Source organism: Brachionichthys hirsutus, unplaced genomic scaffold (genome assembly GCF_040956055.1).
Source record: "Brachionichthys hirsutus isolate HB-005 unplaced genomic scaffold, CSIRO-AGI_Bhir_v1 contig_642, whole genome shotgun sequence".
NCBI lineage: Eukaryota > Metazoa > Chordata > Actinopteri > Lophiiformes > Brachionichthyidae > Brachionichthys > Brachionichthys hirsutus.
The window spans coordinates 3,463-27,023 of NW_027180802.1; the positions used below are offsets into that span (position 1 = coordinate 3,463).

Genomic DNA, 23,561 nt, shown 5'->3' on the forward strand with positions numbered 1-23,561 from the left:
AGAAGGGGGTGGGGGGGGAGGGTGGAAGGAAGAGTTTCATGTGCGCGAGAAGGGTGGACGCACGTTTATGACAGAAACACACTCAAAGTGCGTGTTGGGTATCGGAGGCTGCCAGGCAAAAAGTAAATGATAGTTATTTATGTAATTATTTGCTGCCAGAAACACACAACATCTGACGCATGTCTCGAGCGCAGCGACAACATATAACTATATATTTTTATATTAATGACTTTTACTTGATGCAAATTATAGGCTTTTTTTTAATGCGAGGTCTTCGTTTTTTACTGTAATTTAAAAAACGTCATTAGCATTTAGGTGTATCGACTAAAATTAAGGAAGAACATGTTTGATGTTGTGAATTTGCAGTCAACAAATAGAACAAAGAAGCGTTTGTACAGATTGAAATGATTAAATATGAATTAAAGGTTGTATTTTCATCACAGTAGAGAAGCTGAAGAGTAAGATAAATAAAATGGTAAGTAATAACGAACGGGAAGTCTGATTATTACCCCACACAATTATCTGTACATGCATAGGCCTGTTGTAGAAATGACGTCATATAAATAAAACAGCTCTTTAAAAAAAGACGCTACGTTTCAGCGTAAATACAACAATGAATCAATTTTTGACAGATTTTTTATTTTATTGAAAAATATCCAAAGATACACGTTTTTAAGTCACTGATGTAACCTGATGGAAGTTTGCAGTTTTCTGCAGGCAAAATAAATTATAAAAACATAAATAAATAAAATAACATGATGCCAAGAGGTTGGATTTGCATAATTCGGTGTGCTCTTTCATTTCAAAGTGTAATTACAACTTTATACCCCCTGCTGCTATGCGACCTGTCCTGATGTGCGATTAAAACACTCTGGTGAACTCTTATAAACGTCGTGTCTCTCTACAAAACGACCTTTGGCTGACAAATTTATTCATCAGGCAATCAAATTCAGATTGGATTACACTTTGCTTTTTTTTCCTCGCCTAAAAAGGTTTTTATAACCAAACATTTCACACCTGCTCCATGGATAATCTAAACAAACACACAACATTTATATGTTTTAAAATAAAATATTAAAAATAACTCGTTTGGTAGACGGCAAAGAAATTAACATGGGAGGGGTCAACATGCTGGATGCTATGATAAGAGGTGACAGTAGTTCTGCTATATCAATATTTTATTATTAAAAGCAGAGAACAGTGGATTTGATTCTTGTTAATAGTCCTTTGAATGTTTCTTACAAAACAACACAATATCTGCAAAACCACATGGATTCAGAGTCGTTAAACTCTAGCATTGAGTGACAAATCCTGAAATTGAAACCCGTCCTTGAAGAATAATGTTGAGAATCTACACACACACACTGCAGATTTGATATTGAAATTCCTTTAATTGAAAAATCTAAATAAAGAGACTCTTGCAGAGAAAATACCAAAACTCTACACAACGAAAAAGCCAGTAAAAAGAGATGGGTGCGTTAAAAAAAAGAAAAAAACAAATTGGTTCCAAGGTAAATAGACAAACTATTAGGTAAAGAGTGAAGTACGTAACACAGAAATACTGATTTACAGTAGCTGCTGAGTGGCTCGTAGAGCTTCATGTGTACGACATCAATACGTCTTACGCGTCTGTGTGGATTCATGCTCATTGAAATCTCAGTCAAGACCAAAAAAAAAAAAAAAAACCCCTTAAATTCCACCTTTAAATAATGTGTCCTGAAAGAATGACTCCATAATAATAGTTCTCCTTCCTGGGGAGTGTGTGTCATGTGACTCACAGCCGCATGAGTCACCAGCAAAGGTGAAAAAGCGGACTGATAAGTGATCCAACATTCACAGCAGTCAGACGTGGCTAGTATGTTAAGACTGTATCCCCAAATAGTACAAAAATAAAAATAAAATAAAAAACACTGAATAGTATTTGTCCAGAATTGCGATTATAAAGAGTTCAGGTTTTCAAAACATTCTCAACAATTTAAAAAACACTTATTCCCAGATAAAAGGTGTATCGTCTTTATAGTTTGTGCAGTCTGTGTGTGTGTGGGTGGGGATCTCCTCATCGAGTGGGTGGATGGGTCATCTCCTAAACCTGCGGAAGGGCCTGCTCTGGTTATTGCGTTGTGATTTGGAGTAGGGCTCCCAGCGTTTCCTCTCCGGCGGTTTGTTGTAAACGTAGGCCGACGGGCCCGAGTAGTCATCATCTGGATTCTCATCCATCATCTGGAGCTTGGCCTCGATGGCGCGGATCTTAGCACTTGTACTGGAGGGAAGGAGAAAAGGGGGAGATATTGTTAGCGAGGCTGAGGGCGGGGGGGGGGGGGGGGGGGGGGGATACCAGTGTTGGAGCTAGTGATTGGCAGATGGAGCGGGAGCAGAAGAGGAGGCATTAGGGCTCTTAGCAACAGCGAGGGGCAGGCGCAGGAGTAGAGAAAGAGTGCAACCGTGAAATCACCATTTGAGCTGCACGAAAAGTCGAGAAAAACGTGCATTTATATGATGAAACTGGGTTTGAAGGAGCTCTGAGAGAAGTTTGTGGGAAGATTTACGGTGCAGGTGGGGAGAATGGCAACCGAGAAGAGTGGAGGAACGATCTGAGGGGGGGGAGACGGAGGGTTTTTACTTCCTCTCTTGTGTAGAGAGAATGTTTTTGAAGTTTACAGAATCAAAGCGCGGAGTCTTTCCTGAGAAGAGTCATGACAGCCGACCTGGAACACGCACTAGAGCGAGTCTGCAAGGAGGACTGTGCTCAACGTGCGTCTAGTAGGCGAAAGCAGAAGACTTCAACACTTCCACAAACATTGCTCTCAGACCCACTCAGTGCTCACGAAGTCGTATATGCTGCGGAATGAGCAGCACCCCCCACAAGCTCTGCTACGGCACCGCCCGGATAGAACTGCAGTTAAACGCAGCGTCTGTTCCAGTAGTGCTAGGAAACAGGCAGACCAAGAATGCCAGAGATGACGCCACGCATCGATCAAAAGAGTTCTCACATTTTGTTTCATGATGCGGTCCTGAAAATAAAAGGGTTGTTGTATTACCGGTACTAACAAACGAGTTTGTAGGAAGCGTCTTCCATCCACTTCTGGAGGCCACACTCGTGGGCCTCCGACACCAAAGATGACAAGTTGTGACAAATGAAACCGAGAACCGAGGAGGAACCGAGAAGTGGAAACCCTGCCTTCCTTCTTAGCTCAACGCACCTGGGTAACGTCGGTAGCAGCAAATGTAGAGTTGTTGGTTTTGGCCACGAGACAAATTCCGATTTTAATGCCTAAATGTGTTGGAGACGAGTGTTTGATCACCTGATTAGCAGTATGGCTGACAGATAAAATCCTTACAATTTGCGTCCACACACTCCACAAAAACAAACGATGACCTTGCACGTTTTTGACACCAACCTGAGGTGATTGCTAGTTATGGATCCATCTTCTATGGCACCGCTGCACGACGGTTCCAGGCTGGAAGGCATCGTCTTTTCATTCCGGAAACCTTCGAACCTCTGAAAAGACACGTGGTCGAGACAAATAGACCGACACAAGGGTGATGGAAACACGAATGGAAGGACAGATGAGAGAGAGAGAGAGAGAGAGAGATGAAGGGGTAGAAAAAAAATTTGAAGCAAGAAAACCTTTTGTTTTTCACGGAAGAGACAATTGTATGGTCGCATAACACAAACCACACAGACAGTTGGAGTGATAAAGATAAAGGTCAGTGCTGGTTTGACCTGGTGTCCAAATATGTGAACGATGTTAAACGCTTTACAGCTCAGGACCAGAATCGGGGATTTTCTTTGCCCGTTAAACACCCAAAAATTGCTTGTGTTTGTTTCTCTCAACTAGGGTTGTTGTTAAACTTAAGTCAGCACAGTCTAAAGGTGCAAATAGTGACATGAGCTTTGGGGCAAAAAAATCTCACCTGTATATATAAAGACATTTCATTTTGAACAAGACCACATAACAAGAAGAGGAAGAAGAGAATTGAAACGACAATCCTGTCAAGCAGACGTTCAGACACCAGCAGGCCTCCTTATAAACACTGGCAGCAGTCCTCCGGAGCGCTAGCCTCAGCTTCCTCCCACAAACATCAACAGTATTAAACCAGAGCATTGATTTTGTTTGTGTCCGACCAAACAGACAGTAACCAAACAAGGACTCCTAATCGCACCCTAAGGCACGAGGAAGGGCAACAAGGGCGGCAGCTGGAGAGCAACAAGCAACGTCAGCACTCATTCTTTTCAAAACCACCTTCCAAATATCTCCACCAGCCCAACACAGCACACTCTGGAAACCTGTGGAGAAAAATAAAAGAGGACAAAGACGAAAGTCACAAACATGACGGATGCGGGGGGATCGAGGAGCTTCGCGCCGCCGCAGCGTTTTAGCATGGACATGGGGGGGTCAGTTTGTCCAAGTGGTGCCGGATCAAGTTATATACATGCACAAAAGAGCACGCATATTCACACATACTGTCCAAAGAAATGAGTTCCATGTATAGCCAAGAATAGTTCTAAAACAATGACCATCTCAAAAGCCAGGACCCTTCCCCTTCCACCTATTCCTAAAGGCACGGCGCCGGAATGCGTATAGATCCACACAGAGCCCGGATCTGTGCACAATCCCAAACGTCGAAGTGGAAAGAAATCTGGCTGTTTGCACACCTTCAAAAATCATCCAAGGCTAAAATTAAGGAGCAAATTTAGGCGCAAGCGCTTTAATGAAGACGTGTTTAATCTGTTGTAGGTTCGGGGTCCAATCACTGAAATGAATGGAGTGAAAAGCAGCACCAAAGTAACAGATTAAGTGTTTAAAAGTTGAAAATGTCAAAGTCAATGTTCGGGATGGAATCAGCCCTACTGGTGGACAATTGGTAAAATCTCACATGAGAAATAATTATTGTATTGATCGATTATTGTAAGAAACAAACAAACTGGTGTCGGTATCAGGTTTTCACTCCTCAGGTTATCTATGATTATAAATGGAGTCTGTGCATTTTAGACAATAGAAGCAACTCTGGTAAAATATGTTATCGATTAAACAGCTATCATGTGTTTGTTTGTTTTATTAAAGAATTATTGTTAAGTGAATAAATACATGATTAAATTTTTACATAGTAATTTATTAATTATGAAAACTATAATGCAGATGAACCAATGGTGAATTTTTTTTTTTCCTTTTTTGACAGCCCAGGATTGGAAATTCGTGAAGAAAGAAACACGACCCTTGGCATCCACAATTCCCAGAGACTGCACACACACATTAACACGCACACACACACACACACACACGGTTTAATGACATAACAAATCTTGGTCTCGGGATGGGTGGAAAAAACATGGTTTTTGATATGAATAACAGAATCTGTGTGTAGCTGGAGTGAGATATCCTACAGTGAGTTTGTCTTAAAGGCAGCCGTGTTGACCTTGACCTCCTGCCACTATTCGTGTGCATGTGTGCGTGCGTGCATGTGTGTGTGTTTACACGTAGGGCGTGATTCGTCTCTATACAGGATATCCCTTCACCCCTTGCCAGTAGGCTGTCTATTGTTAAGAGACAGGCACAGGTTATGCTGGGAGCCCACTACTCTGTGACTCCTGCAGCAGTAACACAAAAATCAAATATTGCATCAGGCCATTGTCGATTGGAGCTTTTCAATCAGCTCTGTAGCTTTTCAGCCTTGTTTTTGTCTACATTTAGTTTGTCACCCTTTGGAGGGAAACCACAAACCCGTGCAACATTCACTGTCACCACGAGACGTGCTTTACCCGACCGAGGCATCGCGGAGCGCTCCACCTTCAGTTTTATGAAGAAAAAACAAGCAAACCTGAATTTGACACTTACCCTCACCTGTGCATGCGCCCAGCGCACGACAAGCTTTTTGGACAAAGCTAGTTTCCCATTTAAACACTGGATCGCCCTCTCCGCCTCCTGCAGACACACAAACACAGAAAGAAAGAGGAAAAGATTTGAAACAATTCTGATTAAAAATCAGTGGGTGACTGCACCCGAGTCATTAAATAACTAGAAAAGCATTCGGAGAGCGCCTCACAGCAACAAGGTAGCGGGTTCGAGTCCTATCTGTGTGGAGTTTGAATGTTCTCCCCGTATCTGCGTGGGTTTTCTCCGGGTTTTCCGGTTTCCTTCCACCTCCAAAAACATGCAACTTTGGTGAATTGATTACTCTAAATTGTACGTAGTGTGTGACTTTGTGTGGCCCTGTGATGCGGTGGCGACACATTCGGGGTGTACTCCACCAGCTGGGACAGCCTCCAGCAACTGAATGGATGGATGGACATGTATCAAGTTTTTTTTTTGGGGGGGGGGGGGGGACCTTAGCATTCCTTTTTTTTTTCATGCAGTAAATAAAAAAAAATCTATTTGATTTTGTGTCACTGCTTTACAGGACGGACACAGCAGCAAAATGAAAACACAAATGCAGCCTCCGTCTTGCACGTACCTCCCTGGTGTTGAAGTTGACGAAGCAGTAGCCCCGCGGTTGTCCCTCCAAAGGCCCGGACTTATGGAACAGGAAGTCAAACTGTTTCACGTTGCCAAACTTCTCCAACAACTTCACTAAGTGATACCTGGTGGGAGGGAACACATCTGAGATGGAACACAGGGGGGGGAGGATCAGATGAACATTTATAATGTGACGGATTCTTAAATAAGAACCGAAAGATGGCGCCTATATGCAGTATATCATCGGTCAGCCTTATGGCTCCACACCGTATCTGCCACCCTACAGCCTGTTAATCTGTCAAGCGGGGCTAATGAGAACGACGCCTTTCACTCGCCGACACCTTTTTAGCAGCAGGTCAGCTGGTCTCGCGGCTCGGTGGCAGTAAATCTCTCACTGAGACAATGCTGAGGATACAGTAGCAGGACAATGAGGGAATAAAAAAAGAGGAAACCTCAAATTCCCCCCAAGAGCTACGCACAAACAACATGCACTCACTGCGAGAGCCATGCAGAGCGGTACGTGTCGCTTTGTGTGTAAAAAGAACTGAGCACCAACGCTCAGTTACTGGGAACACTTAACGCATGCTGAGCAGCACGAACCATGACAGCGGCTGCTCAAGAATAAATGTGAGATTCTTCGATATCCTTGCTTGTACGCGTCTGACATTCGCATATAGATGCGGCATCATTGGACCCATGATCTTACCCTGCAGACCGCACCACTTCCCCTTCAGTGTCAATACTCTTATCATTCTACCAGTGCTAGGAAGCGATGACTGAACCGAAAATGAGTTAACAAAAGAAATCAACAGATGACTTCCTGTGTTTTTTTTGGTTTTGGTGTCCGTACCTGCACTGGAGTGACCTCAAGTGTTTTTGTATCGCCGTTCATGATTAAGCTTCAGCCTTTGGTTGTTTAGTTGCCCTTTATTTTTTTATTTTTTTCATCCTGAGGTCTTTTGTGTGTGTGTGTGTGTGTGCGTCATCGCAGAGCAGAATGCGGGACATTATGAATGAGGCTGAATTTGGGACGTGAGGGGGTGAGGTGTGGGTTTGAGCAGCGGCAGGTTGTACACATGTCTTCCACCCTTCTACGACTCCCTTGAGATCTGCAGGCCAGAGAGCATTTCTGCTTTTCCCAGACAACACCCTGCAAAGGCTCCCGTGTGAAAGCGACTCCTGTGGACTCATTTACAAAGACAATCCGCGATTTAAAATGTTCACAGTGCCATTCAAAATGTTTCGATACACTCTGATGCTCAAATAGCTCGCCTTTCATGCTTTGGCTGATCAGTAAAGGAGAAAGTCTCCTAAAATGGAGCATCAATCTATGACCAAATAAATGTATACAGCATGTTCATGCATATGTACAAATGTGACAGTGATTAAATGGATCACAATGGACTTCTCCTCCCGGGGGCTGTAAAAACCGCCGGAGGAAGAGGAGGCTGGAGGGGGGGGGGAGGAAAGGGAGGGAAAGCCGGGCAGCGGGAGAGTAAAGTTCATGGAGGGGATTTTGACGGGGAGGTGAAAGGTTGAGGAAGAGGAGAGAAGCCAAAAGAAGCGAGGAGGTGAGGAGCCAGGTAGGAAAGACACACGGGCAAGGAAGCAAAGAAGAGGAAGGAAGAGGGGGATGTGAGTCCAGGCCAAAAAAATGGTAAGACAAAAGGCTCAGGCAAGAACTCTGCAGGCCAGAGGGGACAACTTGAGCCTGGAGGAGGGCTGGGTGGGCGGACTTCATGGCAAGCAAGCAAAAAAAAAAAAAGAAAATTATCAGTGAGTAAAGTGATAGTTAAAAGTTCTATTAAAGTGCATGAAAAATAAAGAGTGATGAATTTACACAAACGAGAAATGTTCCCTCTCAAAAGCATGAAAACATAAACGTGTTGAAAGCTCCAGCGACACCTGCAGAGTGCAGAGAAATTGAATTCTGACTGGAAATTAAGCAGGACGTTCACCTGAGCTCTGAGAAGAACCTCTCGTTGATGCTAAAATAGTTTGACTATTTACTGGCAGGGAGGTCCTCAGCATCAACCAGCATTTAAAGAGGTAGAAGCAAGTTGCTACCTTTTTGTTTGTCATGGCGATGGACAGACTAACAGATGAGATGAGACAGGAAGCCCCTTTGAATATGATGTTTGCAGATGACATTGTGATCTGCAGTGAGAGCAGGGAGCAGGGAGTTGAATTTAGAGAAGTGGAGGTAAGAAGGTAAGCAGGAGTAAAACAGAGTACATGTGTGTAAATGAGAAGACCCCAGGGGGAACAGTGAAGTTACAAGGAATAGACGTAAAGAAGGGACTTCAGGTACCTCGGGTCAGCAGTGCAGAGTCTATTGTACACAGCAAATCAACGTTCTGGGTGGACATTCTGTGTTCACTCTGGGTCAACGCATAGTGATGGAGAATAATAAAATAAGATAAGAAAAGCTCCTGACTGGTTGTCGTGAGTCATTTCATGAGCAAGGAGCAGATTTTCAGATCTGATCTGGAAAGGAGACAGGGTGCTAGAGCCAAATTCATCATCAAAGAAATGGAAAAAAGAAAAAAGACATTCCAAAAAAGCAAAAGGCAACACTTCATGACACGACTGATGTGACTCGAAAGTTTTGTGTTAAGATAAAGAGACTGGTGGAACTTTTCCTACGTCGCCCTCCATTTAATTTGACAACAAAGACTTGTAGTACAAATTTCAATGTAAAATTAGCTTAACAAAATTCAACTTTATATTGTAAACTGATTTGTTCCTAAACACTCACGACCTGCACCTTGCATTTCAGGTTATTTCGGCTTGGCTTACTGGGACAAACAGGAGGAATGCTACTACTGTGTATGCGGCCGAGGAGCTAATTAATCTTCCCAATCAGCACCAGGAGTCACGGGCATTCCTCTTGTTTTCCCCGTGTGCTGTGAAGCAGCGTATGTCAGGAGAAGTCGACTAGAGCAGGGCAAGGGGAAGGAAACGCCTGTCTAGACGCCCACCAGGGCTGCAGCCCATACATTCTCCAGCAGCCCCCACAGGCACACAAAAACACCGCCCACCCCCCCAAAAATCACAGAGTGTCCGTCCACCACAATACATGCAGGGGTCTCATTCGGAGACTTGCACACTCTGAACCTCAATTTCACAAACAGTCCTAGACACAAACGCAACAGCGGAAGGATGTGTGCATGTATATATGTCGTTGTTGAAGCCTGCCTCATCCTTTTAAACACACACACACACACACACACACACACCTCCAAGTTGACACAGAGAGAGTAAACAGGGCAGGTGAGAGAGGAATGATGGCTGCTCCTTACCAAAGCGGGTCGCCACGCATCGCTGCCTCTCTTTCACACACCTAGCGCTGCCTGCTCAGTCTCAGCTCACAACACACGCGTAGACTACACACACACAGTTAATCAATCACACACAATGCACTGCTCTCTACGAGGCAAAGGCAGGCAAGTTAAAACGCATTACCTCAGGAGCATAGCACGGTCAGAATTATAAAAGCCTCAAAATTGGACCCTTGCTGCAGCTGAAAATCAAAACTTGAACTTCATTTAATTCCAGGTGGCTGCATATAATGTGTCTTTTGTTGTTTTCAATAAATGTGATAAGTGTTTACAGATGAAACAAGCTAAGTGCTAGCTCTGCGCAAACCAACTGGGAGGTAAATATATTGTTTCTGAAACAAGTAGTGGATTTACTCACTCTGTGATTTTGGGGTCAATGTTGCCTATCCACAGGCGGTTTCCTTCATGGGCCGCACTCTCTGAAATGATGGAAGCATTTTCCACCGTACCTGCTGCAGACGACATGTGTACTCTGAGGGACACACAGGTAGACGGACACTCAAATTAAGTTTCAAAAGAAAGGGCAGGTGCAGGTTAACACGTTTCATTTGCATCCGCGTGGAACCATTTGAATGTGCTTCTCTACAACCGCTTGAACCCTGTGGCTTATAAAATCGATCAGACGACATCTGGAAAGTGAATTAAATACGGTCACCCATCTGACCTACTGTGTGTTCTGCCACATGGAGGCATTAAGGTGCAGACAGTGCTGAGGCTCTTATTCGGAGCTTTATAATGGGTACAAGTGCCTTGAATACGCCATTTAAAACTAAACACAAAAGCAACTCTAAAAGCAACTGTATCACAAAATAAAATGCCGAATAAAATAATACATATGATTAAGCAAATACTAATTAGTTACATCTGAATAAAATGAAAAGCGCTTTTAATGCAGAAAGTATGTTTCTATCCACGGTGTCAAGCAGACACGTGGTTCTAGCAGGGACTCGGGACATTAATAACAGTTGTATTATTCCTTTAAAAACGAGTTATCGGCTAAGGTTAGCTTCGCTAATCGCAGCCTGATCGACAAACAATCGTTGCTGTTGGTGTTTGTAGGTAAAACTAATTTCAAACTAATCTCGGTGATCCAGTGGGTGAGATTTTCATCTTATAAAAGACAAACGCAACCACTAAATGGTTAAATGTCGCTCCGAGTGAATTACTAGCACCTAGCTATCAGAGATGGTGACACTTTACCTCCTCGGTCTATCAAACCTCCTCTTTGACAGCGACGTCCGGACGTCTTCGACTTTATTGACAGTATTTCAGATCCCGCTGTCGGGACGAGGCAGTAACGTCAAAACGAACTGCAAATCATGTCAAGCAATATTTGTATTTTCCTCTTTTAAAAAATGACTAGATGGGCTAGCACGGATGATAAACAACAGTCGCCTATCGTCTGACAAAGAAGGCGCATGGTGATGATGTCATTGTTTCAGTGCCGGTGGAGTCCAGAAGAGGCACTTGTTTTATCATATGGCATCTCCCGTATATCTCCCGCCTACATAAAGGCTTGCGTTGAGTCGAATCAATCACCGCTCACTTGCTACACGCTGATTTACATATCAATGCAGTCCCGGAAATCGTAATCTATCCACGAGTGGTCGCGACGATTGGATGTCAAATGGTTCGATTCCCTCGTTATTGTGTTTCTGTGAACAACTAGAGAGTAAGTACCAATTTACCGGGTAATATTCCACTGAGGGGATCGTTTTTGTCGAGTCGCAGTTTGACTTAACAGCGATCTTGTCCGCGTTTTTGTTGGTTTTGCCCGTTTCGTGTGACAAAGAGGGGCAAGAATCATTGATGGTCGCCTCCATCACGCTGACCTTCACGCAGCCTTTTACATTAAATGCTAGGAAAATGTAGCTGTGCATGTCTGAGCACTGTATGTTCTATGCTAATGATAAAATGCTACCTCTACTCCTAATATCGACATGTGTCAGTATCTATGAACGTAATGTAATGTATGCAGCCGACATTAATGATGGTAGGTTCTACTGAGCTGTCATTCATTTTTCAATTATCTGCGAAATAGCTTGGGTGGTTTGTGTTGCATGAATATAACGGTCCTATAATATTAATAATAATTTTTAAATATGAAATAATAAATAAATATTATCGCTATTATTATTATTGGAAATATAATCAGTAAGTAAACAATAAGGCAGCAAAAAGCAACACATAAAGGAACACAAGACCATTTGCACAATTGTTAATGAATGTGTCTCCCACTCGCAGTAATACTCCTCTGGATGGACATGCACAACCTGCTGTGGGATGATAGGCGTGTGACCATCATAGATGCACTGTGGTCTGTGCCGATGGCACCTTTCTAGTCACGTTGTGCCAGCCTTGGCCTTTCAATAGCATTGCTTCCCAAACCTTCACGGTGCTTTTTTACCTCCGCCAAGGAGCTTATGTTTTAGCCGGCATCTATCCATCTGTCAGCGATATAACTCAAAAGGTTAACAACGGATCTTGACGCAGTCATCCTCCATCTCGCCACCAAATGTCATCCAGATTGGATCCGGATTGCGGAATATTATCGAGATTTTTTCTAAAAATGTCGGTAAACTTGCGTTTCGGCCTACGGTGCATTTAATATTAGAGATAGAAATTTCCAACAAGCGTCGTCTTATAGTTGAGTCAATTCCACAGTAAAAAAAAAATAAAAATAAATGAACCCCAAAAACTGAAAGGTGAATTGATATTTCACGTAGTCTTGCCTGAACGGTTTGTTTGACAAGGCAGAGCGTCATCAGCTACTCTGCGGCGGCGGCTTCATGCGGGTTCGCCAGCTGGCTGCCGTCGCCGGTAGGAGGAGCGGCGTGTCTCCAGCTGCCGCGGTGTGTGAAATCGACAGGATATAAGGCTACAGTATCTCACTGAACACCTGCGCTTCACTTTTTCTGCTTGGCTGCCACTCTAAAGAGATCAGTCACCACCCCCCATCTGAGCCTATCTGCTCCGCCACTGTGCACCGTATCATATCAGCTTGACGGGAAACTTTCCAGCCATGGATTCCTGTCGTAGGCTTGTGTTGTAGATGGTGGCCTCGGTATTGCTGTTTGAATATGTTTGGGTTTCAGTTAGCGTCTGTAGTCGCTGTTTGATCAACGCCAAGGACTTGATTGGCTGCAGCGACCAGAGTGGAGACTGAGATTGCATTTGGGATTTTTAGCATTTAAATTCAGTTTAGACTTTATGATCAGCAGTTACTTGGATTTCTTAAACAAAAATAAGAAACGTGTCCATGTCCGGAACAAAATAAAACCAAATTGTACAAGATTTAGTGAAGATTGTGGAAGATGGATGGATGGAAGATTGTCTCTGTCCTTTTAAGGAGCACCGCCGCGTGGAATCTCAGGTGGAAATGCTATCCTGTGAGACTTTGAAGTGTCTGGTTACCGTTTAATGGCTTAAACTGATCAGAAATGTGTAGTTTTGAGAGCAGCAACCTATCTTTGAACTCCAATATCAGTCTCTGTGGTAAAATTACAGATTCAGAATATATATTAAAAAAAGACAGCACTGATTGAAATGAATTGAAATGCTTTTGGATCCTCAGAAAACAAGCAAACCCTTGTTTTCCTCAGCTTCCAGCTGCAAGCCGGAGACAAGAAGACGTGAGTCGGGCTGCAGCAGAGCCGTTCTTCGCGTCTCGCGTGTATCTCAACGCGTCTGTACTTCACACACAGATCACATTCGATAGCCAGTTTGCGAGGTGGGAGGCGGTTCGTCCAGAGAAAGGAGGGGCTTCTCTCGTGTCGTTGTGTGATCTGAACAGTTCCCCTCAGGAATGCCCAAATCACTGTGGGTGGGTGGACTTTGTGCGGTACAAGGAAGCCCCAGCTTGTTTCTGACTGAGTGTAATTGCTGAGTTTTCAATGCCTGGTTAGACAATGGGGGACGTCATCATCATCATCATCATCATCAACGTCTGCATGACATCATAACTTGTAGCTTTTACGAAAGCTCTGGTAACAAGTCGCGATTTTCTAAATTGATTAACCATCAACGAACTAACAAATTTCAGCGAGTCAACGTCTTTAGTCAAATTTTTTTTTAAGGCTGTTGTTGTTATTGATAATTTCTTTGTCAGTCATCTTATTATATGTTAGCATTTGCTTTTTCTCTTTGCCATGTCTCATTATAAATAAAGATCGTGCGTTTCTTCAATTAAAGAAGCCGTTTATATTAGCCTCACCTGGCTAAAGGTGACGCGACCTGACACAACAGCGCTGATCATTGCGCTCATTGATCCGGTTATTGTTCTTCACCGTTTTATGTCTCATATGATCAAAAGGGAAGTGGTGCTGCAGTATATCAGAACAAGATGTCGGCCCGCCTCCTGCTGGCTGATGAGAGCTATTACTTCATGATGACGTCTTGCCGGCAGCGTCTTCAAGTGCTCTTTGATCAAAACCAATGTTAATCAGATGTTTTTCCTCCGACAACAGTTTATTTCGCTTCCTGACAGACATGGCTCTGAATCACCTGAACCTGCTGCGGCCGCTGCTGTGTCGGACCCTGTTGCGACCCCTCTCGGCCACCTCCGGGGTCCGTGCACCACTTCCGTACCCCAACGCCACCTTCCTCCCGGCGGCCTGCCCCAAATGCTACGCCACCAAGAAGTCAAAAGGTCAGTGAGGAGAACCGGATACCATGCGATTGACAGTTTTGATTCCGTTGGCATCGCTTTGCGTGTTACTTGATTCCATTTTATTCGTCTGACGCGAGTCTCCATTCTTCTGTCCTTCTCCTCATCTTCCAAGCCAAGGCAAAGAGCCAGTCGGCTAAGGTGAATATAAATTCGGCCCTCGTGGAAGACATCATCAGTCTGGGTGAAGTGAAGGCAGACATGACGGCTGTTCTAGATGCACTCAAAGACGATTTCACACGAAGCCTCAGCATCCGAACGTCGCCAGGTACTTGGCCTTTCTCTCTTGGAGTCCCTCTCGCGTTGATCCCGCGCTGCAGCGACACGGTACTTCTTTTCATTGCATTTCACTTGTACCGCTGGTATTTGTTTTCCAGCATTTGGCTTTATCTCTGAAGCATGTCTGTCTGCAGTCCAAACAGAATGACATAATGTTTCCTTCAGGGTCAGCCCGACGTTTGAATCCAATTTTTCCAAAGAATGTTTTTTCTGCAACATTTCGACGATGATGGCTCTCTCTCTCTCGCTCTCTCTCTCTGCCCAGACGTTGACCGCTGCCGTGACGGTTTGGTTTTAAACGCCATGATTTGAACGCAAGCAGCCCCTTTCCTTCTTAACGGCACAAACCAGGCACTCTCTTTGTCGTCTACCTGACAAAGCGCCTCAGGCCTGGGAGTCATACAGCAGCACGACCTTACCTCGACCCCAGTTTGACCTCTGCTTCCCCAACTGCATCCAGGTCTTGACCCTTTGCCTCTGGGTTCTAACAAGTTGGATCTGGGGTGGGGTAGGCTCTGGAGAACGGAGGCTCCTCAGGGAAGTCACAGCCACTAGAATCAAACCTCCAACCTTCCAAACCTTTTTTTTAGTCCTTTCTCACCAAAGATGAAAGTGTGCTTTCATTGACATCTGATCTGCACCATGTGCAGTCTTTTAACTTTTGCATATACAACACACATCATCTTGAACGTTTTTTTTTTTACGCCCTCAGATTCTTTTTTTCATTCATGGATTTTTCCGTTCATCTTATTTCCTTCAGCTCTTTCTTCTTTCATCATTGAGCAATTTTTGTGACAAGCTTATTCTCTATCTTCCACCCCTCCCTTCATCCCTCCGTTACCGACTCTTTTGTTGTCCTTCCATCATTATATTTTGGCCTGCTCTCCCACCATATCTACAGACGCTCTCTTTTACATTTTAATTCACATTTCCCTTGACCCACATGGAAACATTTGTTCAGAGGTCAGGAATTTTCAAGCGCTCTTCTTTCCCTCTGTCCTCCTGTTTCTCTTGTCAGCGTTGCCTTCTTCCCTCTGTCCTGTCAGCCTCCCTGTCTCATCCCTCCATCTCTCCGTCCTTCCATTCTCTTCTCTTCTGTCCAGCTGCACAGTAATCTAGGGAGGCAGCAGGACTTAGAGCTGACAGGAGAGATGAGATGGAGGAATGGGATGACGTCAGTTGTCCAAATGTGTGTGTGTGTGTGTGTGTCTGTGTTTGTTCTCTCATCTGGCTCTCATTAAGCTGTGAGTACATGTATGTGTCTGCATGTACTATTGTGTATTGCCATGCATGCATGCCAAATGCGTGCATGTATGTGTGTGTGTGTGGGGCAAAATATATAGCGAGCAGTCAAAGGTGCATGCAGAGACCCAGAATCAGTGCTTTGACCACCATACTGGGGGTAATCTGGCCAGAAAGCAAGCGCTGTTTCCATGGAAACCTTCTTAAAACAAAGGGAGTTAGAAGTCAAACATGAGAAGTATTGACAGAAATACTTAAACATATCTCTGAATACTTTTAGCTATAATGAAGTCTTCCAAATTGAGAATAGAATAAAAGTAATAGTTGGATGATAATGCAGCTGGTTAGCTTAGCTTATCTTAGCTAAAAGAAGCAGGACGGCTAGCCTGGAGCCAAATCCACCGTACAATTTCATATCATATAGTATATTATCAGTGCATGTGATGATTGATAACATCTCAATAGTCGTCCTCCGACCTCCCCGCCGTCACACAGATGGGCGATGGATGGCTGCACAAACGGAGAGAAGCACTGTGAGACCGACAGCGGGACAGGAAGGGTTTCCATCTGCACACGTTTGAATTGTACTCACAGACAGAATAACGGGCTGCATCTTTTAAATAAAACATCAATTCCATCGCAACAACCTTCCGTTATTATTGTTTTATTGCGTATCCATTCTCTGACTGGCCCGTCCGCGTTCTTGGACCCTCAAAAACCATGTGATAAATGAGTCGCATAGAGAAAACGACACGATTGGCTCACCTCCGCCTCACCCTCCCGCTTTCTCCAGCTCGGCCCCCAGTGGGTAAGCCGGGAACGGGTGATGTAAGGCAGAGGTGGGGAAGAAGGAAACGACCGCGTCTGAGGTTAGCCAGATGGGCGGGAGGCAGAGGCTCGTGTGGATGGTGTGAGGGAGTGCAGGGAGAAAGAAAGAGAGGATGGACGCGAACCTATGCTGCTCAGTGTTGACAGCGTGGCGAGACGAGAGACCGTGGAACCTCTTGACTGTGAGATGATGTCTGAAATCGATGTTTGTGCTGAAGCCGTGTGATTGTAGCTGCTGGTGTCTCACGTCGGTCTGCGTTGAAACGATGTCCTCCAGTCAGATGTGTTTTGGAACAGACTGAATTTTAAGATCAATTTCAGTATTGATCCTTGTGTTTAGAACAAATCACTGATCTCCTTGCATAAAGATAAACAACAACAGATACAAGATAACAATACGCTTGATATGTTGATTATGTGGGTAGCGCTGTCGCCTCGCAGCAAGAAGGTTCCGGGTTCGAGTCCTATCTGTGCAGAGTTTGTATGTTCTCCCTGTGTCCGTGTGGGTTTCCTCCAAAAACATGCAATTTAGGTGAATTGATTACTCCAAATTGCCCGTAGTGTAGTCGTGTTTGTTTCTGTGTGGCCCTGCGTTGCGCTGGCGATACATCCGGGGTGTACCCCGTCTCTTGCCCTGGGATATGCTCCAGCAGACCCGTGACCCGAAAAGCAGCCGGAGACGAGATGATTGTCTTATCTAAAAGAAGATGGATGGATGGAATATTTAACGTGTGTGTGTGGGGGGGGGGGTAAAAACAAAACAAAGCAAGTCAAATGTATGCAAAATACAGTCTATAAAACACTTTGAGTTCACCTATGGCTGCAGAAAGTCAGTGGCGCCGCATTGGCATTGTCTGCACTAGAATGCTGCCTCAGATCTCTACGTAAGTAAATAAATGAAGTGGATAAACGATTAGATTGTGTCTTCGTTTAGGAGCTCTGGATCACATTGTGGTGACGACCCAGGATGGGAAGTTTCCTCTCAACCAGCTGGGCCAGATCTCGATGAAATCACCTCAGCTCATCGTGGTCAACATGAGCAGCTTCCCAGAGGTAAGGCGATCTCACGCACACACACACACACACACCCTTCCTTGTGGTATCTGTTTGCCTCATGCAGACACGAAACCGAAAGCTTTATAAAAATAATCCTGAGCACAGACAGATAGACGGCCCTTGCAGAAGGAACGGTGAGGCTGAGCAGAACTCTCAGCTCACATCTCTGTATGAAGAAACCCGACCCGCCTGCCTCTCGCCAACTGTGTCTCAGATGCTAATTGATTGATCACTCGGGAAGCCCTTTGTTCTGGGGTGAAAGATGGCAACAAGAACCTGAGGAACCTGTGTGCGCGTATGCCGAGATGTGCTCGCATCCCTGTGTGAGTTGTCCCAGAAAAGGAAATGACCTCATTTTACCCCAGGTTAGAGAGGAATGGATTATTATTCTTTTATTCTTGCACTACTTTCCTTCTCAGACAACGCAACACTGTACTAATCAGAGCTCCAGAAGGTAATGTTATCCATTGGGGGGGGGGAGGGGGGTGCACTCTGGTGGTCTGGAATATCTAAATGTGTTTTTTCTTTTTTAATAGCATTTAACATAACATGAAACAATTATTCCGAGTCAGACCTGCCTGATGATTCAGTTCTTTGATCTCGTTGGCCTTTGAGTCTTCATGAGGTTTAAGTCAAGTTCATGATTAAATGCTTAAGAAGTTAGAGATTTCAGCAAACGTACGATAATATACACATAATACGGTAAAAAACAGACGTGTATAAATTAAATTATCAACCGTTAACATGACAAGAAGTACTTTTTAAATCTCTTTTTGACCTCTTCAATCCAATTCAGCGTCTAACGACTTTTTTAAAGATATAATATTGAAATAATAAATAGTGATAAAATCACAGCTTCTTCGATGGAGGAAAGAAAAGCTCACGCTTGAACGCTTACATCCTGTTGGGTATTTTGGCATGCTAACCTTCGCTAATTAGCAATAAACAGTAAGAACAGGTTTGGCTAATTGTAATAAGAATAAGGTGTAATAATATGAATGATGGAGCCATTGAGTAGAGCAATATATTAAAATGGAGCAATGGAAGAATTCTGAATCAGACCTTTTAAACCTTGAGCTTGGACTTGGAACACGTGGCATCCTGTTTGCTCTTTTGGAGAAACACCTGTCCGTAAACGACACAATCCGTTTTGGAAAGCGTCCCCCGCCCACCACTGTGTGTCGTCTCACCTCACTTGATTTCATTTGTACCGCTATCGCAGAGCGACACGAGATCCTAACGATCAAAATCTCCAATCTGGAAATCCAGTCTTCAGCATGAATCAGGCTGACTTTACACCACAGACCACACGCACACACACACACACACACACACACACACGCACCGACAGGCACACACACGTTGCTACCTTGTCATGCCCTGCGTTGCCCTTGTCCCACACGGAGGTGAGTCCTCAGTACCCGGAGTTAATCGACTTATAATGATGCCTATCCATTACCGGGCACTCTGGAGGCCCTGCCATTGTTTTCCATTCATTAAGAGAAGCTTGGGAAGGGGACAGTGGAATAAATAAGCACGCTTTGACCAATAGGTAATTTGGTGTGTGTGTTCTAGGAGTGTGTGAGCATCCGATCAACCGCTTTTGTTTATCGGGAGTTTTCTTTGACATTCCTTGTTTTTCTTTTTTTCCTTCTTCTTCTTTAAATACTCGCAGACTGTTGCTCTCATTCCTCTCGGCTCGCCTCGTCGCTTTGAACCGGGCCTTAAAGCGTTTGATGTGAACCTCCAGCGTAATTTCTCTTCCTCTCCAACATATTAACCAGAACCTGTCCAGCCCCCCCCTAACCACCAGAGTAGTCGTCAGAAAGAGGAAACACTGATGAATTTTATGCCGAGAACAATCAAACCTAGGTATGGGCTGAATTTATCATCCCCATACTAAGGGGAGCAACCAGAGGGCCCGTGCACCGGATGACTTCAACAAAGGAAGGACAAAACCTCATGAATTCATTTAATGGACTCAAAATATTCCTTTTAATCTCTGCCATTTCTATCCCCCAGTGGAAGAGGCCATAAGGAGCTGTTGAGGAGGAGGAGGAGTGAAAAGAGAAAAGGAAATGCTCTGCTCTTCGCTCTGTTGCACACGTAGACCTCGACCGAGGGGAAAAGTCTCGTGGTTGCCGAATCGTTTTGAGGATTGACTCTATTTTCCATAATTAAACTTATACTTGGTCCTCGTCTGTCTGTTTGCTTGCTTCACTGCGGCTCTGATGTAATGTTAGCTGGGCTGCAGGATCCTGCCAATGGAGCCGCTGCATCAATGAAGCCACATTATTAAGTGTTGCGCGCCTGTACTCCAGCACGCCTCCCAGCAGCGTCTGTGTGTGATCCCGCTCTGGGTTGACATTTAGCATTCAACATGGCACCCTCAATCTCCAGCTTTTAGCTAGAACCTTTTTGTTCTCAACGAAGAGGAAGGAGCTCAGTCCTTCCTGCAGAGTCAGCTGTCGGCCATGTCTTCATGACGCAATCGTGGCACCGATGTAATGAGGTTTCCCTTTCTTCAGAAACAAATCATCCAAATGATTCTCGGTCAAATCGACACACAAAAGGCTGTGTGTGTGTGTCTACTTATCATATACTAGCTGACTCTTCTGAGGTCACCGGGTCAATGCTCTGCCCTGCAACCTCTCAGTACTGTCCCACAGGGCCCAGCGCTGACAGTGGCCCAAGGCACTTCCACACACTGCATGGGCTTTACCTGACAAACACACACACACCATAATGGTTGCCAGCTGGGTTACTACCTGCAGTTGTAGCGCTGCATTTCCATTCACACCAGTGCTTGAAGCAAGCACACATTCATGTCTGTGTGTGCGTGTGTGTGCGTGCGCGCCCCCAGGCTACAGCGACTGCCACCCGTGCCCTGAGAGAGAGTGCCATGAACCTTAACCCAGAGGTGGACGGGACGATCATCAAGGTTCCTGTTCCCAAGTGAGTCCCCTTCAGACACTCGGAGGGACGCAGCCCCGGGGCGGAGCGCCGTTCTTTTTCTTTCTCTTCCATTCTTATCCTCGCGCTTTTACTCTCTTAAATACTTCTCCAAGAGCAACAGCTTTCGGTGAAAATCTGCGGATGGAGATTAAGCATTTAGGGAAGGAATAAAGAATTCAGACATAATTTTTTTTACGTGTATTGTTACTCATTGATGAGTATTGACACTCTATTAGAAACAACTATTAATGCAGATTTGCAACAAAGATCAGCTGTGCTGCTGAAATGTTGCTGATTTAGTTCAAATGTGGTGCATCTTCAGATGTTCCTGACATGGATCCAGAATTTCAATCAATCGATCCATTCTATTCAAAAGAAGGCAAATCTCTCAAAAGACAACATCTCAAACGCCGGACAGTAAAGATTGATAACGGGTGAGAATGAAAAGATTGTAAACTGTGATGGATGGAAAGCATCACAAAGTCTCATCTGACTTGGAGCTAGCTGGTTTATTAACTTCTTTTTGCAGAGAGAGAGAGAGAGAGAGAGAGACCCGCAGAGTTTTGTTGTGAAGGCCAGGTCTCTCGCTCTCTCTCTATCCCCCTTCATTTTCTTTTTTCTCTCTGCCAAGTCAAACAACCTCACATGAGACCATCCATCACTCACTCACTAAACCTCTGTGTGTATATACAGTATGTTTTTTTTTTTAAATATACACACGTGCATAGAAGTATACACGCATACATTTTGGCCTGTGTGTGTGTGTGTGTGTGTGTGTGGACGTTAGAGCAGCAGGTGTTAGTCTGGCAGAGGAGGAAGAGTCGGTCTGCTCTCCCCCCTGCAATCAGTCTCTGCATGTTCTGAGCCACCATTTGCATCCCCGAATAGAAGGCGCTCCTTGATTGGCCCAGGAATCAGTAATTAGGCCGTATTGTTTGTGGTAAATAGAAGCCACACTTGAATTGTTTGCAAATAGTCCCACAGGCAAAAGCAAAAAAAAAAAAAAAAGAGCCGATTAAGGACCGAGAGCGGGAGTGAAATGAGAAGTGTGATTTTCCGAGTGATTAATAAATGAACACGAAGTTCTTGGTTGATGGTTGTTTCAGCGCCGGACTGAGACACCAGCTTGTGATTGCCATGATATAGATAGATTGTGTATTTGCTGAAATGTTTGTACTTAGTGCTGAGGGCTCAAACAAGCAAAATCATTTGAGCATTTTATATCTGCGCTATTAAAGGTTTTGAATTTTCAAAGAGTCTGACTTCCTCCTTCGGTCAGGTGTACAGTCTCTAACTGCCAATCCCTTGAATCAACATTTTCCCTGTGATGCAGATCTCCTCCCCCCCCCCCCCCCCCCCCATCAGTAGCTAGGCTACGCTAATATCTTACCTTCTCATTCCTTCCCTCCACCGCAGAGTAACGCGGGAACACCGGGAGAACCTCGTCAAGCTTGCCAAAAAATGCAGCAACAAGGCCAAAGAGTCTCTGAGGAAGGTGCGATCCCAGGCTGTCGCGCAGGTCAAGAAGTCCAAGGAAGTCCACTCGGAGGACACCGTATGGCTCGTGGAAAAACAGGTAGGAGACACGGGACGGACACCCTCGCTGAAAGACCAGGCATGTTTAAAGAAACATTGAGATTGGCGACTCGTTCTGGCAGACAAATCAAGTAGATGATCGGAGCCAAATACCTTAAACTGTAAGACGTAATAACGTCCATTTTAATTGTCGTATTTTACAGTTGCGTATTTCAGTCCGAAATGACTTTTTCTTAATTTTTTTTTGTCTGTGTCTCTTTGCCGTCCTAGATTCAGCAGCTGGTGGACAGCGTTACAGCAGACATTGACAAACAGCTTGAAGCCAAGACCAAGGAGATCTTAGGCTGACTGTGATTAGAAGACACGCAGGTCTTTTTTTATGTGGCCTCCGAAGAGGTCATCAAGGGTTAAATCAGATTGCCGTCTATCTGATTTGTTAGTGACAGATTTCGATGATATTTCCCATTTACTTTGAAGGTGTACGCCTCGTGCATGGTTCCTTCAGAAGCCTTTACACGACATCCATTCTCCTTTTTGTAGCAGACGGCGACTCCATCCTGACAGGGAGGGCGCTTTGGACTCCTCTGAACATAGGATTACGTCTTTGTCCCGGTGCCTGGCACAGATCTGCTCCCCTCTCCGTGACGATATCTGCGTTCTTACGTTGGTACCTCAACAGAAGTTGGCGCGGAAACAACAACAACAACAGATTTCCAGCCACCTCTCTCCTCCCTTGTTACTCTTCCTGACTTCAAACAAACACACCACGAGGGACGAATGGACTTTTAATGGGATTTGCAGACCTCCTCCTCCTCATCAAAAACCCTCACCACAAGGGCTGTCTGTTTACATAAAACAAGCGCACCAGCCTGAATGTAAACTGGCCGTGGGTTTGACTTGGTGGCGAAAGGCGGGGTGGGGGGGTGGGATATCATCAGCATGTTGCCGAACATTTGTTTCGCATCGATACGCACTCTAGGGGGGGAAAAGCGCTTTCACTCCTGTTTGTGTCTTTCTAAAATCAAGTCAGGAAAATCACGTTATTGATGGACGCCATTAAAGAAGCTCCGCTTTGTTCTGCATCTTTCTCGTTCTTGTTTTCTTTTGCTCCATTTTCTTCGGTTTGAAGTCCCTCCCCCCCCCATCACTCAGTGATAATAGCCTTTTCCTGTGCACATATCTCCAGGCTGCTGGCACCACGAC

General features: G+C 44.7%; 2 protein-coding genes across 2 annotated transcripts; one reads left to right on the plus strand and one right to left on the minus strand.

Moving 5' to 3' along the window:
• Window positions 1–763: 763 nt before the first annotated feature.
• On the minus strand, window positions 764–11,154 carry LOC137916745 (probable RNA-binding protein 18). The gene is made up of 6 exons (XM_068759714.1): window positions 10,997–11,154; window positions 10,155–10,268; window positions 6,454–6,580; window positions 5,844–5,924; window positions 3,399–3,499; window positions 764–2,260 (listed from the first exon to the last, which is right to left on the minus strand). Exons 2-6 carry the CDS (start codon window positions 10,259–10,261, stop codon window positions 2,077–2,079), a joined length of 600 nt encoding a protein of 199 aa, XP_068615815.1. The 5' UTR covers window positions 10,262–10,268; window positions 10,997–11,154; the 3' UTR covers window positions 764–2,076.
• Window positions 11,155–11,386: 232 nt separating this feature from the next.
• Window positions 11,387–23,282, plus strand: LOC137916744 (ribosome-recycling factor, mitochondrial-like). The gene is made up of 7 exons (XM_068759713.1): window positions 11,387–11,468; window positions 14,283–14,444; window positions 14,578–14,730; window positions 17,746–17,864; window positions 20,731–20,822; window positions 22,239–22,398; window positions 22,629–23,282. Exons 1-7 carry the CDS (start codon window positions 11,417–11,419, stop codon window positions 22,704–22,706), a joined length of 816 nt encoding a protein of 271 aa, XP_068615814.1. The 5' UTR covers window positions 11,387–11,416; the 3' UTR covers window positions 22,707–23,282.
• Window positions 23,283–23,561: the final 279 nt, after the last annotated feature.